Genomic DNA, 17,724 nt, shown 5'->3' with positions numbered 1-17,724 from the left:
TGGATGGGGGTTACAATCCTCCTGAAAACTCAGGTTCGCAGTTTAGATGTACTAGTGGATTCTTCCTGAGATGGATGCTCAAGTTTTGGTGGTGGCCAGGAATGCTTTTGCACAGTTAAACACAGTGGGCACACAAGAGAGGGTCTTTTCTATGCTGCTCCCAGATTATGGAATACTTTCCCTTTGGAATTCAGGTTGCCCCCCTCCCTTTTATCCTTTTGCCAACAGCGGAAGACCCATCTTTTCAGGCAGGTTTTCAGAAATCATGATCTGAGCCCCTGAAAGCCATTTTTAGTTAAGACAGTTTTTAATGTTTTGTCTGTTTTTAATTATTCAATAGTATTTTAATCAGTTTTATGGTTAATTGTTTTTTATAATTTTTTCCGGTGTTTTAAATTACATTCTTTTTAATACTGTGAGTCACCTTTGGTCCCCCTATTGGAGGAAAAGTGACCAATAAATAAATGAGATTGAAGAAGTAGTTTTACCAGTTTACCACCACCCCCACTGAGTTTCCATGGCCTAATGGAAGTTTGAATCCAGGACTCCTTGGTCTGACATTGTTTCTGCTCTGTTATACCAGTTCTCACAAATTAACAAAAACAATAACAATGAATCCTTGCATAAAGAAAAATGTTTATGCAATAACTAATAAGACAGAGCTAAACATAAAGGTCATGGCTTTCTTTATGGATCATTAATCCATAGAGTTGTCACAAGCTGGAGACAACTTAATAGCGGCAGTAACAAAACTAAGGATAGTGAATAAAGCTGAACGTAGATCTGAATATAATGTATACAGATGCATATAGACCTCTATTTCAGAAGGGAAAAATTAATCTGAAGCTCTTGGTTGGCAGCAATATCTTTTGAGAAATGGCAGCTTTCATCCTAGCCCTCGTCTGGGTCTCCTTGCCTATCAATTGGGGAAGTAACAACTGCTAGTCTTCTTTCAAGCCTATATACTCAGAGCTACTATTGCTCAATCTCTCCACCAAGTATCCTTCCAGCACTGTCAACATGTCAGAAAAATCAGGTGGAAATGCTCAGATTAGTTGTTTTCCACTGACACCCAGTGGAAAGAGTTCTGCTTTTAAGACATGGGGAATGTGCTGTAAAATGCTAAACTGTATTGCCTCCTATGAACTGTTCCTAATTAGTTTTTCTTTCTTTTCATGCCCAGAAGAGACTTTTACAAGCCAGGCCCACTCTACCTTTAGGCAACGATTGTCAGGCCCTTGGCCTCTTGAAGCCCTAAAATTTGAAATGTGTGCAGGGCATCCCAAGATTTGGAAAACTTGCAACATGAGCTTGAAATGTTTCATCGCTTTCCGGCAAGAAGAAGGATTGCCTTCAACTTGGCCACTTCCAGCCAACCATTTTGTCCATGGATGTACAGGGATTGCCTCCATCTGTCATACAAATGTACGTTGCAGCCCTTTCTTCCATGTCTCGTCTGCTTGATTTCCCAGATCCTCTCCAGGACTTCTCCACTTGGTGCATGATGGAAAACTTGCAGCAGCAAACAGGACTTCCTACTCCCCTAACCATGGAAGTACTTGGAGGCTTAGTGGGCTCACTTGAAGAAGTCTGCAGTAACCTCTATGAATGCCTTCTATTTCGAGCTGCATTTGTCCTGTCTTTCTTTTTGGCTTTGCAGCCAGAGGAGGTAGCTGTGGAAAGCTGTGCTTCTCCACACCCAGACCTCTTGTACATGAGTGACTGTGAGATCCAGCAGGACAGTATTGGCCTTCGCCTGTGCACATCAGAGACTGGCCTGGAACGATCCATGTATCGTTTTGCACGCTCACCTGGTGATCAGCTGTGTCCTGTTGCTATCCTCCACAGTTACTTGGCAGTAAGGCCACATGGGGAAGGACCCTTATTCATGTACATTGATGAGCATCCACTGCCAAGGGAACACTTTTTGATCATCTTTTATTCTGCTCTGAGGAGACTTGGTCTCCCATGGGAGCAGTACAATATGCACTCCTTCTGGTTTGGTTCCATCGTGACTGTAGTGAAACATCGGTGCCCTGGCACAATAATTCGTCGTTTAACAAGATGGCAACGTAGGGGCATTCGACGACGACAAGATGGCCAACACTGAACACCTGCTGAAAGAAACCATATTGATAGTTCAGTGTCTTGCATGACAACTTAACAGAAATACCCGTTTTTAAACTGCATTTGTTTTGGAAAAGCATAGTTTCTGATGCTTGCATCTTGGAGTTCATAGATTAGTCTATCATTTGAAACAGTATTGATTACAATAAACAATCTATAAAACATAGCTTGGAATATAATCTGGATCTGTTCAGGCCTGAACAAAATGTATTGATTTCTGCTTCCAATCTGAAACTATTGGTAAAAACAGAGTGCAATCGTATGCTTGGCTATTCAGAAGTAAACCTTACTGAGTTGAATGTGGCTTACACCCTGGCCGTTCAGTATAAGATTGCACTCTCAGTCTTTCACTAAATGAAAAGGGTAGTAGTGTTTTAGTTTGTTGTCTGGAAAGGGGAAACAGTTGTATTCTAGTGTTTTGCTGTTAAATGAGGCTATAAATGCAAGACTTGGTAAGTGGGTCATGTGCCTGATGAAGACTATGAAGATGGAGCTGCAAATCTTTGCTCACCTCTGAAGCTCATGGAGTAATTTCTTTCAGCCATGCCTATCTCAGAGGGTTGCTGTAAGGTAAAGGGTTGGGGGAGGAAGCCCCATACACAACTGAGATATCAGTAAAGGGAATTGTTTCTAAACATTATTTGTACTTACCAAGTTTCTGCTTTTTAAATGTCATTTTTGCAACTTAACTCATTTTGAGGTCCATGATTGAATAATACCAATTTGGTGAAATAAGTAATATATTCTGGTGGTGGCAATGCAGTTTGGTTTTTTGAGTAAGATAAAATTCTGTTTGGGGGATGCTTTTTTAAAAATACATTGTTGGTACTACACTGTGTCACTTTAATCCTTCAAGTGTTACCTCACTGATGTTTGATACTGGGAACATTATGTCTAGTGCAATATTAGAAATACTGGGTTTACTAAGTGCAATATTGGGAACATTATGTCCATTTAGGTATCACTTAACTCTACAGTTATCGCACAACTATGCAATATTGGGAAATGTGTGTGCTATGTTTATGATGTTTATATTTGGTTTTGTTACTATCAAAACCAAATATTTTGTATATTTTGGGTTTGATGATGTAGGTATGTTTGATTTTTGTAAATTGCTCAGAGTAGTGGCTTGCCATGAGATGGGTGATATATAAATGCAAAAAACAAAGTGCAATATTTGGAATATTATGTATAATTTTGGGTTAGGTGTTATGAGTATGTATTTGAGTAGTGGCTTGCTGCTAGTTGGGTAACATAAATACAATAAACAAATGAAGTGCAATATTTGAAACATTTAGGTTTTAATTCTATAGTTATCACACAGCTATGCTATACTGGTAATATTAATTTTTATTAAGCCTAAAATGTTTGTTTTCCTTGATTTTTTTCTACAAATAAACTGCACACTACTTAAAAATTTTTTAGAAAAGAAGGATAATCTATATACTGTGATTTTAAAAAGCTACGGGACTTTTAGTCCAAATAAGATTTGAATGCAGTTATATCATTTAACCCTCAATTATGTGTGTTTTTTTTTTTAAAAAAACATCCCATAGATTTATGAATGATTTGTGAGCTGTCAAGCCTCTGCACTTAGAAAAGCATTTTGGCACTAAGTTTTCAAACTATGCCTTAGATGGACATTGCACTCAGACACTGACAGGTCAGTGTTTTTGCATTTGTGGAGGTCAAGTAGTAGATCGGTTGTCTGTTATTAAACCTGTAACAGATATCGTAGCAAGTTTTGCATGGTTGCCCCAAAACTGAGAGGACTTAAAAAATTAATTGTATTTTTAATTTGTTTGCACTTTGTTTTTAATCCTAGTATAGTTAACACTACACATGTGTACATACTGTATTTCTGTTTCTACTTCTGTTTTAATTTTAAAGGTTGTTGTGGTTTAATTACCAAGTGGTTAAATAAACTATAAAGATACTACTGTTTGTTACATTTTTACTGTATTAATGACGTAAAGGAAAATGTCTTGTGGACGTGAGCTTCTATAAAATATCTCTGGCCTTCTGAGTAATCCATTCTTCTTTGCGATTTCAGGTAATGCATTTCTTGTAATTAGAGGTTTTCCCTGTAGGTACATGGATTCAGCTTTTGCCACAGTAAACTTGCATAAATAAGTCTAGCCTGGAAATAACCTACAGATAAACTGCATTGTCAAAGTTAAGACAAAATTACCTGAGGAACTCATCTAAGAACAACTTGAGGAAGAGCAATACTATTTGTTTTCACTCATCTTTTTTGTTGTTGTTTTGACCTGTCTTGAAAAAGTATGCAATATTTAATCAAAGCCTGTGAATACAATTATAGTTGTAGTCTTATAATGGTGAGCTTAACAGAGCACATAGAAATCCACATTAAAGGAGTTGTGCTTCTGCCATTATCCATATATCTGATATTTATTTTTAATGAACTCAAGGCTATGTACAAAGCTCCCATCCTCAGTTTATCCTCACTTAAGCCCAAGCTCACCTAGTGCATTTCAGGGCCAAGTGGGTTTAAATTCAGATTTCCTGAGCCCCAGTTCTGCACTCAGATCCCTAGACAATCATGTACATATCTCTACTTTTAGGCATGCACATGTTATAAACGTTTGAGGATAGGGACCTTCTGAAGCTAAGAGTTCTGCAGCTGGGGATGAGATCTATGAGAGACATAAACTATTTTTATCTCCATCAGTCACTCCTTTTGAGGCTGGTAGATACATTTGGGAAGTTTGTGCTTCGTCACAAATGTTTGCCATAGGTAGTCTGGCTAATTACAAAAGTGTGTAAGTTACTACTTTGGACTATATTTCCAGAATTCTGTAGCTAGGGATAGTCTGTGTTTGCTTGATTGTAAGATTCTGGGAGCTATAACCCAAGAAACAGCTATAGTTACATTTCTAGTCATATATAGGTGTTTTGCAAAAAAGGCAAATTGGCGAAGCTAAAAGACAACAAAGGACTGATTTCTCACAAAAATAAGGCAGTTTATTTTCCTAAAACATAAAAAGTTAATTTATTACAGGGAGTTGTTAGCTAGGCACTTCACCTTGTAGCAATCTATGGTGACATTCTAAAATTGTAACTTTTTTTTAAATTGGGCAGGTTGAAGAAGGTGGGGCTTGTGCCAAAAACCTGTTTGGCCGATAGAGGAATGGCTGAATTGGTGGTTCATACCCATCTCTACCAAGTAATCTTTATGGCACTAGCAATTTGCGGGTTGAACAACAGGGATAGTGTTAAAAGAAATCAGCATAGGCTCATTTGAATTAATTGAATTTATAGAGGAGTTGAGTCACCAAATTCAGTGGGCCTGTTCTATTGCGATTTACTATGATAAGCAACAAGATTTACAATGATAAGCAATAAGACTGGACAACCTGTAAAACTTACAGCTCACTTCCCCGTCTAGCAGACATTACAGCCAACAGACCATTTTCAGTATCAGCAAGGAAAGACCTGCCTTAACTAGTGACTGAAAAGATTATCTCATGATCTGGGAAAGGAAAACAGAATAGATTGGCACAGATGGAGATCCCAGAGGATATATGTTGCAATGTATTGCATTCTTCTGAGAATTAGTAATAGATTTCCTAGAAACCTCACAAGAAATAAAGGATGTAAGGAATATTCCATATTGTAATGCAGTGGTCCCTGACCTTGGGCCTCCAGATGTTCTTGGACTACAACTCCCAGAAGCCTTCAGCACCACCTCTGCTGGCCAGGATTTCTGGGAGTTGAAGTCCAAGAACATCTGGAGGCCCAAGGTTGAGGACCACTGTTGTAATGTACAAGGTGTCCAATATGGATGCCCCCCTGGCCTTAAAAGACATTTGAATTGGAGTGTAAGTCTTATAAACGTAATGTATGCAAGAAACAGAGTTGTGAACCAAAGCTGGTTTGGCTACCACAGAGCGATGATTTGCACTGGCAGCATCCTTCCTGATTTTTACTATCACATGTGATGAATGGAAAAAATGGGAGGAGATAAAAAGGATGACTTGGCCTCATCCAGAGAAATGCATTTCCCACAGAGTAAGAACTCCATACTCTGGTGAAAAACTGGGGACACTTTGTATTTGTCCCTGAAATTAACTGGGCTGCCCCATCATTTTCAAGAGATGAAAAACTGCTGTGGAAGATTTCAATCCATGAAGTTCTGTGCTATAGTGATTCAGGGCATCTGCTGCTTGGGCTGATTCTCACATCAGATTAATTGCCTCTTGGAAGTTATGTTTTGAAATCCACTATTCCTACAGGTGTGTAGTTAATCAAAGCACCATCAGAGAATTCATGCCACCCTATTTGCTAATGTAGTATGTGTTGATCTTTTGATAAAAGCTTTGGATTTCCCAGAGATCTTTGCATATAGCCAGTAATTCAAGGACACTGATGCAAAGCAAGTGCTCTCCCACAGACATATACTTAATGTTTACAGCAGTGTGTTCCCTGACCCATCAGGGATGCTGTCATTCCTGCTATTGGGTAAGTATCTTGTCCCATGCAATGATTGTTGAATGATATCCATCATAGGAGATCGAAACAACTATGAAGGGAAAAAATGCAAAGTAAGACCAATATAAATGGAAAAGAGGAATGTTCTAAGGAAAAAATAGTAGAGAATACATGTATTCAGCAACCCATTAAGGAGCATGCAAAAGGTCTAATCCAAGTTGCTGGTGCAGTGAACAAAAAAAAGGAACAGGTAAATCCATTAGGGTGCACCTAGTCATGTTAACTAGAGAGAGAGAGACAGTTCCTCTAAAAAGTGCTGTTCAGATCTATATGGTTGCAAATGGGCCTCTGTGGTTGTGCACAATGGGCACCTTTCCGGACTACCATGGCAACTGCTGTGGGTAGCACTCTTGTGAGTGTAAACACTACAAGATGTTTGCCTGTATTTTTGTGCTACTTTTACATGGACAGTGATTACAAAGCAGCTCCCATAAATAAATACAGAATTGGGGGGGGGGGGGGGAAGACTCTGTGATCCTTTTAAAAAACAAAAAAAGACAAGAAACATAAGGGGTGGTTAAGGAGGAGAAAATTGATATTTATTGTAAGTTTCTCACATTCTCCCTCTTACTTTAAATTCCATTAATCTTATTTCTTTGGGAAATGAATGTAGCTGGAAGGTAAACTGAAGGAGAATGTGAAAACTTGAATGGATTCTTGCTTCTATTAGCTGGCTGACAAAGAAGAAATGTGAACATCAAGAGTTTGAACGAATGGTTTTGTCACATTATCTCTTCGTCTTGCCACTCAGCAGGTAATTCTCAGGTTACCAGGTATACGGAGGCCCTGACAGATGGAAAGAACAGAGAGTGAATGACCAACAGTTGGCATACTGAAAGAGGATGGGCCAGAGCGACTAAAGTCAGGGAAGGAGTGGCTGAGTCCAGCACTTCCTTCTTTCTCTTGGTGTCTTTCATCCTGGTTGTTGGAAGGATGAACATTTCCATCTAAAGAAGGGTTGTATTTTCTCCTTGACACTCAAAAGAATGCACTGTTCTGCTATGAAGACCATCTGGGCCTTCAGTGTCTGTTACCTCTCATTTTTCATGGCTGGAACACTTCATGGTAAGAAATTTCTCAGCAGAATATATATTAAAAGTATGAGTTGCAGTTAGCATAGTGCAAAGCAGTCTCATATGGGGTCTGCATTGAATTATATGTCTACAGTTTAATCTTCGTTGTTTTCTTTCAAGAGCAATGCGAATTGCCATTTTAGGATGCACTAAGAAATGTAAGAGAGCCGATATGGTATAGTGTCAGTCGGAGTTGGACTCAGGAGACCTGCGTTCAAATTCCCACTTGGCTATGGAACATCACATCAATGGCAAACTACTCCTCTGAACATTTCACATACAGTATCTTGAAAATTGTTGGGGTCACTTTAAGTTGAAAGTGGCTTGATGTGACATAGCTATCTCAAGATTTCTGTACTGGAAATTCCAGGCCCATTATAGAATTACAGATCTCAGGATTATTTGGCTAGTATCCTAAGAATGAAAAGGGTTTGAAATCAGTTTAACATTAAAAAAAATCTCCTTTGATTTATTATCCTAAAATACTTCATATAATCTTTATAAATATATTAGCAGACAAACACATGAACTGATTAAAGCATTTGGAATTGTGTGTTAGAAAACATTATATATATATAATGTTTTCTAACACACAATTCCAAATGCTTTAATCAGTTCATGTGTTTGTCTGCTAATTACAGAATATTGCCACTGGAAATGTACAGAGGGTGTTGATCAGGGAAAGGCTGTAAATTTTTGAAATCTGCCTAAGAGAAAAAAATGAATCAAGGCTAACAACAAATATTGATTTTAATCATATGGTCATAACTAAGGGCAATAATATCTTCATCGTTACAGGTGTAGGTACAAGTAATTTAACAATGCCTAGATAACTGTACCATCAGTAGTTAATGGAGCATCACTGTGCTCATATAAATAATAATTACATCCCGTAAAGTTAATTCTGAATTATGGCAACATTTTCCAAGTAGTTTACCATTTCCTTCTTTTGAGGGAACCCTTGGACTGTGGAACTTGCCAAAGGCTACATAGGCTGGCTGCTCTGGGGCACACAGTGGGGAATTGAAGGCAGGCAGAAACCTACGTATCTTCCTGAACTATTAATTACATTTTCATATCTGTACTTAGTGAGTGCAATTGCCATTTGATTTCACTGTAGCATTTTGTTCTCTACATATATTTGTATATACCTTCTTGCCTATTGAGGCTAACGTTTTCTGACTCCAATTAAGTGGAGTTTAGCCCGTGAAACTTTATGACATAAAAATGTTAAATCTTATGCTCTTCCAGCTAGCATCCATACCCACTGAAATCAATATACATTATATTGATTTGTGACTAAGAAGTTTCATTTGTTGCAGTGGATATCTGCTAGTGGGATTAATACTGAATTTAAACTCTCAACCAGAAGGGAAGCTTCTTATCCTGGAAACTGGAAGGGCTTGGAGCTATTCCATCTCCTTAATGGTTTTACATGGTAAGAAAAAAGATGAAGGAAGCAGTAGAAAAACAAGCAATCGTTACAAATGGAGAAACTTGCTATATGAAATCCCTGGAAAGTTTTGTGAGTGATCTTGTATGAAATAATTCAAACACAAATACCCCTCCAGAAATTAGATTCTGATCATGACTCAGGAATCCAATGAAGATGCAGTAAACACTTCTAAAGCACATAAACACTGAATAGATTTATTCTATACAGGTGTTCATGCAGCACAAGGGAAGTATGCCCAAATGCTTTTTAATGAACTCTTTGAAGATTATTCAAATGCTCTTAGACCAGTAGAAGATACAGACACCGTTCTGAATGTCACCCTTCAGATCACGCTTTTTCAAATAAAAGATATGGTAAGTATAACAAGCACCAAATGTTTATTAAATATAGTAAGGAATTAAGTATACTAAATAGGTATAGCATGAAATCTAAAAGGGATCCTCAGAGGAATATCAAGGTCCACAAAGGCTTACTGGGACCCCTCTGTCGTCTTTCCTCTCTTTTCCTTCCCAGCACAGTTTAGCCGTACTGACACTCTTTAATTCCATTGGCAAAGCTCTGTATTCATATTCCCCCTCCTGTTCAGAAAGAAGATTATTGTTACCTCTTCAAAGCACAAAAACAAGTGTGGGCAAGTTAGTTATTTATCTCTTAAATAACTAAAATCTCAAAAGTAGGCTAGTTTTTGAATCATACAGGACCATTCATTAGATTGTGTGTTTCACAATTTGTAGTAGGGGAGAAACAGAACATCCCAAAAAGATCATTGCGGCCAGGTGCTGAGCCAGGCTCTCTTGTTCAAAATAAGAGCAGGACTAAATGGGGGAAGCTAGAGCAATATGGTTTGCACTTAAGAGGCTCCTATTGTCTGTACAATCTCTTGGATCTTGTGCTTGAGTGATCCTTCCATTCTCCCATAAGAAGGATCCAGACAGCACTTCAGATCGCTCCCACTTTTTGATTAGTGATACTCCCTTCCCTACCTTTCGTCACTCTTGGGACATGATGGCCCCCCCTCTTTTGTTAATTTCCCTTCCAACTAGTCAGCGCTGCATCAGATACAACGCAAGTACCAAAGGGCACCTCCAGTATATTAGGACTGTGCTGTGTCTGTTGGGGAAATATATATATATTTAAATCCAAGATGATGAAAATAGAGGAGGCAGTTTCTCAATTGTCACTTTTAATGTCACATCCCAGTGCATATCCCACAGGCTTGTCACCACAGGGAGCACCTCTATTTGGGAGCACATGATCCAACCCCACGGACTACAGAATGGGATAAGCAAGAGTCCTCTTTGTGGCACTATTTTTCATTACTTTTTACTATGCTAAAAAGTTGGTGAAGAATGGCATGGATCATGAAAAAAATTATGTCAAACTTCTTCCAAAAACGCCTTTATAACTATCTCTTATAAAATGCTCTTTGAAAATAACCAGAAAGTGTTATACTGTATATGTTATATCAATGAAGTAACTTTATTCCTAATCACTGGTTAGAATCCTGTTGCTTAGTGTAAGCCAAACTGTAACTTTGTGTCCCTTCCTCTCTGGTAAGCAAAGAGGAAGGGACACAATTCACAATTCTTGGGGCACACATGGATGCACTACGCCAGTGTGCATGCTCCCACAGAACTGTGCCAGGGATGGTTTATCTTCTGAATAGGATGAGATGGAAACCTAGAATTTGTTTTATGTTAAGCAACAAGATTCCTGCCACTATGTTGCTTTTGAAATTTGCTTTGTTAGCCAAGCAATAACCAGGAATGCCATTGCCAGCCTGTGCTGTGTGTAGACCATACTAACCCGTGATCTGAGCTGGTGGAGGGAAAATTCAGATCTTTGGAGACCTATTGTCATATATTTACAGGATGAGAAAAATCAAATTCTGACTGCCTACCTATGGATTCGACAAACTTGGTATGATGCCTACTTGAAGTGGGACAAAGATCAATATGACGGCTTGGATTCTATCCGGATCCCTAGCAATCTTGTATGGAGACCAGACATTGTACTTTATAACAAGTAAGTCTGGATGGAAAAGGTTAGTTACACAATGTGCAAGCAGAAAATTAGTTTGATTGGCCTATAAACAATCTTTGAAAACTCTAGCCCAAGACTACTGGGTTTTGATTAAAGGGTCAGTAGTGCTAATAGCTGTATTTTGCCCAAAAGCCATCACTGCATGTTCACTGAGATGGGGGAGAGAATTTGCGACACGGCTCTTCTCTTTCACCTCCAGCAAAGATCTAACATCAAGCACACTGAAAACAGTTGGAACATTATAGGTGAAAACAAATAAAAGTAAAATATTTTTAAATGTATTTATTAACCTGAACTTTCATGGGCAAGTCCACTTCATCAGACATAAGAGACAGAGATATAACATAGCAAATATTTATACATGGCATCAAGGTTGTGGTTGACTCAGGGTGTGTTGAACATTGTGATGATGGTGTATTTGATATGCAGGTCTTAGTAGAAGCTTATGATGTAAGGAATGTGAGAACCTCTGTCATAGATTAACAATGGGAAGATAACAATAGTAGAGTAACAGTGATGTTAATAAGATAAGGTATTTACAATCATTTATGAACTTTTCCCCTACAAACTTCTTTTTGTAATCAGTTGTAAAGTGTGTGAGCTTGTACGGGAAAAGTTCATCAGTTACTATAAATAGCCTGATTAACATCCTTGTTAGTCTACCATTGTTATCTTACCACTGTTAATCTATGACAGAAATTCTCACATTCTTTACAACATAAGCTTGTACTAAGACCTGCATATCAAAGACACCATCATCACAATGTTCAACACCCACTAATTTTCTCATCAACCAGCCCCAACCTTGATGCCATGTACAGTGGAGCCTCGCTTAACAATTGCCTTGCTTAACGAGGAAATCGCTTGATGATTAGGTTTTTGCGATCGTAAAACGATGGTTTAAATGGGAAAAATCTGCTTCATGATGATCGGTTCCCTGCCTCAGGAACTGATTTTCACATTACAATGATCTAAAAACAGCTGATCGTTGGGTTTCAAAATGGTTGCCGGCTGTACAAAATGGTCCCCGCTGTTTTCTAGGATGGATTCCTCACTTTACAGGCACTGAAAATGGCCGCCCTATGGAGGATCTTCACTGGACAGTGAGTTTTCAGCCCACTGGAATGCATTGAAGGGTTTTCAATGCGTTTCAATGGGCTTTTAAAATTTCGCTTAACAAGGATTTCGTTCTACAGCGATTTTGCTGTAATGGATTATCCTCTTTAAGCGAGGCATCACTGTATAGATATCTGCCATGTTATATCCTTTCTTTTATGTCAGATGAAGTGGACTTGTCCGGGAAAGCTCAGGTTAAAAAAAATATAAAAGTTAGTCTTTAAGGTGCCACAACTTTTTTTAACTGTTTATTTGTTTTCACCTATAATGCTTGCACAGATTAACACAGCTACCCCTTTTACAATTATTAGGTGGAACATTGTTCCACATTAATTAAGATCAATTTATCCTAAGAACCTCCAGAGGAAGATCTGTATGTAACAAAAGACTCAAAGTGCAGAGAGCTGTGTCATATGAAGAATGTAAACAGTAAAAACTAAATCAGTAGCATCCAAGAAACATTTGAAGATGAGGAACAAACATCCATTCAGTAGAACTTTCTCTAAAATAATAGCTGAAAACAAAGCATTAAATATGTGCGGAACTTCCAAAAAGATTGGTCTTTTTAAATAGGAAATGTGAAAGTGTAAGTAGCTGTATAAGTACACAGAGAAATCAAAACATGGAGAATAGTAACAATGTAAATCTATTAGGAAGCAAATGTAACAAAGCTGATAGTAAGCTTTTCTGTTCTTCAGAATTCTTTGTTAGCAGGGCCTGCTCTACCATTAGGCAGAGTGAATCAGCAACCTTAGGAAGAAGGGCAAGGGGAGGAAGTATTGGAAGACAGAGTTCCCTGTTTCCCATGATTTGCCAACAGTTACCTAAGTTAGCTCTTTATCCTCAAATCTGAGTTTGGGAGAGTTATTTTTTGAAACTACAACTTCCAGCATCTGTCAACCTGCTCAGCAAGTGGCTGTGCTCTGTGGTGGATTCCAGGAATGCTATCTTTCCAAAGCCCTGCCTCAGATATAGTAGAGGATGCTGGCCCTTCATTAGGGGTGGAAAAAAATTCAACTGGCAACCCTCCAGGCTTTTGATTATGGAATGGAAAGAGGCACCATCTTGTCCTTTGCCTCAGGTAGCAAAATATATTGACCAGCTCCTCCTGCTCATCAGGCAAGATGTTTGACATAACAAAAGCCAAAGAAAAGCCTGGGTCTATTCAGATTAAATGCAGTTGGATTTATTCAAAGCCTAATTGGAGCCTAAGTAGGATTGCAAGATGCACCCAGGGCTGATGGCCAAAGATGATGAATAATCCCCAGTTTTTAAAAATATTTTTATTTAAAATATTTTTATCCTGCCTTTCTCCTTAAAAAGGACCCAAGTGACTTACATCATCTAATCGACAATATTTAAGAGCTAAGAACAGTAAGTTTAGAAATACTATAAAGAATCAAACAAGTATTATATTAAAAGCTATAAATATAAAATGTAGTAGTTACTCCTCTTTGCAGCTCCAGGAGAGAATTTTAAAAAAAGTTTAATTATCAGAGAATATCTGGGACTTCATAGAATCATAGAATAGTGAAGTTAGAAGGGGCCTATAAGGCCATCAAGTCCAACCTCCTGATCAATGCAAGAATACAAATCCAAGGATATCTGCCAGGTGGTTGTCTAAGTTTCTCTTGAATGCCTCCAGTGTTGGGGCACTCACCACTCTCAAGGTAATTGGTTCCATTGCTGTACTGCTCTAACAGTTAGGAAGTTTTCCCTGGTGCCTCGCTAGACAGTTACCCCACATGTCAGTTTTCGCTAGACATTGACTTTTTGCGATCGCTATAACGATTCGCAAAACAGTGATTCCTATGGGGGGATTTCGCTGGACAATGTTTGGTCCCTGCTTCGCAAACCAATTTTCGCTAGATGATGATTTGCTTTTCACTAGACAATGATTTCGCTAGACAGCGATTTCAGTGGAACGGATTATCATAGTCTAGCGAGGCACCACTGTATTTAATCAAAATCTGACTTCCTGTAGCTTAAGCCCATTGTTGTGTGTTCTGCACTCTGGGATGATCAAGAGCAGGTCCTGCCCCTCCTTTGTATGATAGCCTTTCAAGTATTTGAAAAATGCTATATCACCCCTCTGTCTTCTTTTCTCAAGGCTAAACATGCCCAATTCTTTCAGCCTTTCCTTATAAGGCTTGGTTTCCAGCCCCCTGATCATCCTTGTCGCCCTCCTCTGAACTTGTTCCAATTTATTAGCATCCTTCTTGAAGTGTGGTGTCCAGAACCGGACAAAATACTCAAGGTGAGGCCTAACCTGTCCTGAATAGACAGGAACTAGCACCTCATGGGATTTGCAAACTTGCTCTTCTTTAGGGGATGAACAGAGTAGTTCATTCCTTTGAGCCCTGCTCCTCTTTAAAATGGGAATCCACCTCGACACAACTTCCCAATCTATCAAACACCAAGGCAAGGGAGGTATGGGTGGCTTGTGGCTCTCCAGAGGTTGCTTGACTGCCATTCCCATCATCCAACTAAATAGGGTTGGTGGGAGTTGTAGTGCAATAACATCTGGCTGGCCATTCATTTTGCAATTTTAGGGTAAGGCATTTGTAATGCAAATTAGCCGCTATGGGTTTTACATTATATACTCTCTTCCAGCAGCAGCCACTTCAGTGCTCCTGCACCAGAGAATGCCCTTAGCTGTCATGTTCCACCAGCTCATCATTTTCTGTGGGTTGTTTTTTTTTTAGGGCAGATGATGATTTTTCTGAGCCGGTGAACACTAACATTGTATTGAGGTACGATGGGAAGATTACTTGGGATGCACCAGCTATAACAAAAAGCTCATGTGTGGTGGATGTATCTTACTTCCCCTTTGACAGCCAGCAGTGCAACCTTACTTTTGGTTCTTGGACCTACAATGGGAATCAGGTAGATATATTCAATTCTTTAGACAGCGGTGACCTCTCTGACTTTATAGAAGACGTGGAGTGGGAGATGCATGGCATGCCAGCTGTCAAGAACGTGATCACCTACGGCTGTTGCTCAGAGCCTTATCCAGATGTTACATTCACCCTTATTTTGAAACGGAAGTCCTCTTTCTATATATTTAACCTTCTGCTTCCTTGTCTATTGATATCTTTTCTGGCTCCACTGGGATTCTACCTTCCGGCAGACTCTGGGGAAAAAGTGTCTCTGGGAGTTACTGTTCTGCTGGCTCTGACTGTGTTTCAGCTTATGGTTGCAGAGAGCATGCCGCCTTCTGAAAATGTGCCCTTGATAGGTAAGTACAGCCACGGTTATATGCTCTCCAGACACAACAGTTGCAAGACTAAATAGTATATGTTTCCTGACAAGGCTAAGAAAATATACAAACCAGTCCCTGGAATGACTGGTGATTTCAGAGCTTGGAAAAACTTCCTTTAAAAAAAAACCTACCCTTTCCATCCAACATGGTCACTTATCCAGCCACTCTGGCTTGGGAATTTGGGGAGTTGTAATGAAAAGAAAAATACTGACAAATGATATAGGCTATACCAATGGTTCCCAACTTTTGGTCTCCAGGTGTCCTTGGACTAAATCTCCCAGAAGCCTTAATCACTAGCTGTGCTGGCCAGGATTTCTGGGAGTTGTAGTCCAAGAATGACCAGGGACCCAAGGTTGGGAAGCACTGAGCTATACCATTGGAAATCCATGTGGTTTCCCCTTATAGATGTTGTTGTTTCAATTCACTGTCAGCTTCTTTAGATATCTGTGTGCTGACAAAATTTTCAGTAATGGTCAATACACAATGGATTTCTAGTTCTGATTGTGGCAGTTGAGTTCATTGCCAGATGTGCAAACTCTGAAGTATCCATGCAAGTTCCAAGCGTCCCTACTGCTCTATAATGTCATCTTGCTTACATATGTTGTGACGAAATGTTTCTTTGGGGATAAAGGTGATTGTTCCTGTTCTTAAGTTATTTTTTTCCATCATAGGTAAATATTACATTGCCACTATGACAATGATCACAGCATCCACAGCACTGACAATCATTATAATGAATATCCATTACTGTGGCTCAGGAGCCAAACCTGTCCCACAGTGGGCAAGGGTGGTCATTTTGGACTATATGTCCAAGATCTTCTTTGTTTACGATGTCGGTGAAAATTGCACAAGTTCTCAAAGCATGAAAGAGCAAGACTCAAGTCTGAAAAAAATCAATACATGTACAAAAGGCAACAAGTACGAAGGGGCTCAGAGATCCCTTGCTCAGATCAGAAAGAGCAACAGTGGCCGGAACAAGGTGCCTCCTGAAGATGTGAGCAACAATTATGGGATCAGGGATGAAAGCTGTTGTTCTTGCTACCGGATACTGATTAAAAATATTGAATATATTGCTAATTGTGTGAGACGCCATAAAGCCAACCATGCAAAAGGAGTGGAGTGGAAAAAAGTAGCCAAAGTGATGGACAGATTCTTCATGTGGATTTTTTTTATTATGGTCTTTTTCATGAGCATTTTAGTTATTGGCAAAGCTCTTTAAGGAACAGGATATGCCAGGGCTCTGACTGGATTAAATATGTTCTGTAAGCACTTCTGTAGTGTTTTATTAGAACCCTTAGTACAAGAATGAAAGCAGATGACTTTTTTTTTTAGTCCAATCTTTCTAATGCATGTTTATTTTCTTCTCAATAAATTATTCCTTGATTAAGCGGTGTTGGCTTCAATCTCCAAATCACCTTAACCTGTGAGGTGCCAGGTTTTGGAATGTTCCGAGCTCAATGGTTGAAAAATCTCTTTTCAAGATTCCAAGGCTCTGTGTTTGGAAGTATCATATCTATGCAGAGTGTGGCATTTCTTCCTTCCATCCATCCATCCAGATAGACAGACAGACAGTTTAGATGTCGGATGGATGTGTGGATGGGTGGATGTGTGGATGGATGGATGTTTAGGTGCCCTGCATCAGGACTGGGGGAACAGGGGGAAATTATTTCCTACTCTCCCCCAAGCATCAAAATTTCTTGGGCCAGGTCTTTCCGAAGGCTCTCATATATCCATGCCAAAAGGATGGGATTCATTATTCATGCTCTGTTAAACTATGTAGATTTGTCCTTCTCTTTCTCCTGTTCTCCCCACTTCACTTCACTCTCCCCAATGTTCTTTAGATTTTGTTTCTCCATTCACTTTTCCTCCCCCCACTCCTTATTATAATAGCATATATGTAGCCCAGCTTCCATAGGGAAGTGATCTACCAGCATTTAAAATTAACTTTAATGAAACTGTATAAGTTTCACATTTGCTATGAAATCTCTAATGTGTGCCTTATCTGTTTTGCATGCAGTATGAGGTCCTTCTGTTATGTGTAATGTGCCTGGATAAAATTTGCAAATTAGCAGAGCTTGGAAAAGTTACTTTGTTGGACTGGAACTCCCAGAGCCCACCAGCCAGAAAGTAGTTTT

At 39.2% G+C, this 17,724-nt stretch overlaps 1 protein-coding gene across 1 annotated transcript; it reads left to right on the top strand.

Moving 5' to 3' along the window:
- The first annotated feature begins 1,423 nt into the window (after window positions 1-1,423).
- On the top strand, window positions 1,424-17,419 carry CHRNA9 (cholinergic receptor nicotinic alpha 9 subunit). The gene is made up of 6 exons (XM_078376641.1): window positions 1,424-1,858; window positions 4,744-4,837; window positions 9,376-9,521; window positions 11,039-11,193; window positions 15,033-15,565; window positions 16,261-17,419. Exons 1-6 carry the CDS (start codon window positions 1,424-1,426, stop codon window positions 16,806-16,808), a joined length of 1,911 nt encoding a protein of 636 aa, XP_078232767.1. The 3' UTR covers window positions 16,809-17,419.
- Window positions 17,420-17,724: the final 305 nt, after the last annotated feature.

Source organism: Pogona vitticeps, chromosome 5, assembly GCF_051106095.1.
Source record: "Pogona vitticeps strain Pit_001003342236 chromosome 5, PviZW2.1, whole genome shotgun sequence".
Lineage (NCBI taxonomy): Eukaryota > Metazoa > Chordata > Lepidosauria > Squamata > Agamidae > Pogona > Pogona vitticeps.
Note: the sequence above shows the minus strand (reverse complement) of the source record. Positions and strands in the feature narration are given on the sequence as shown.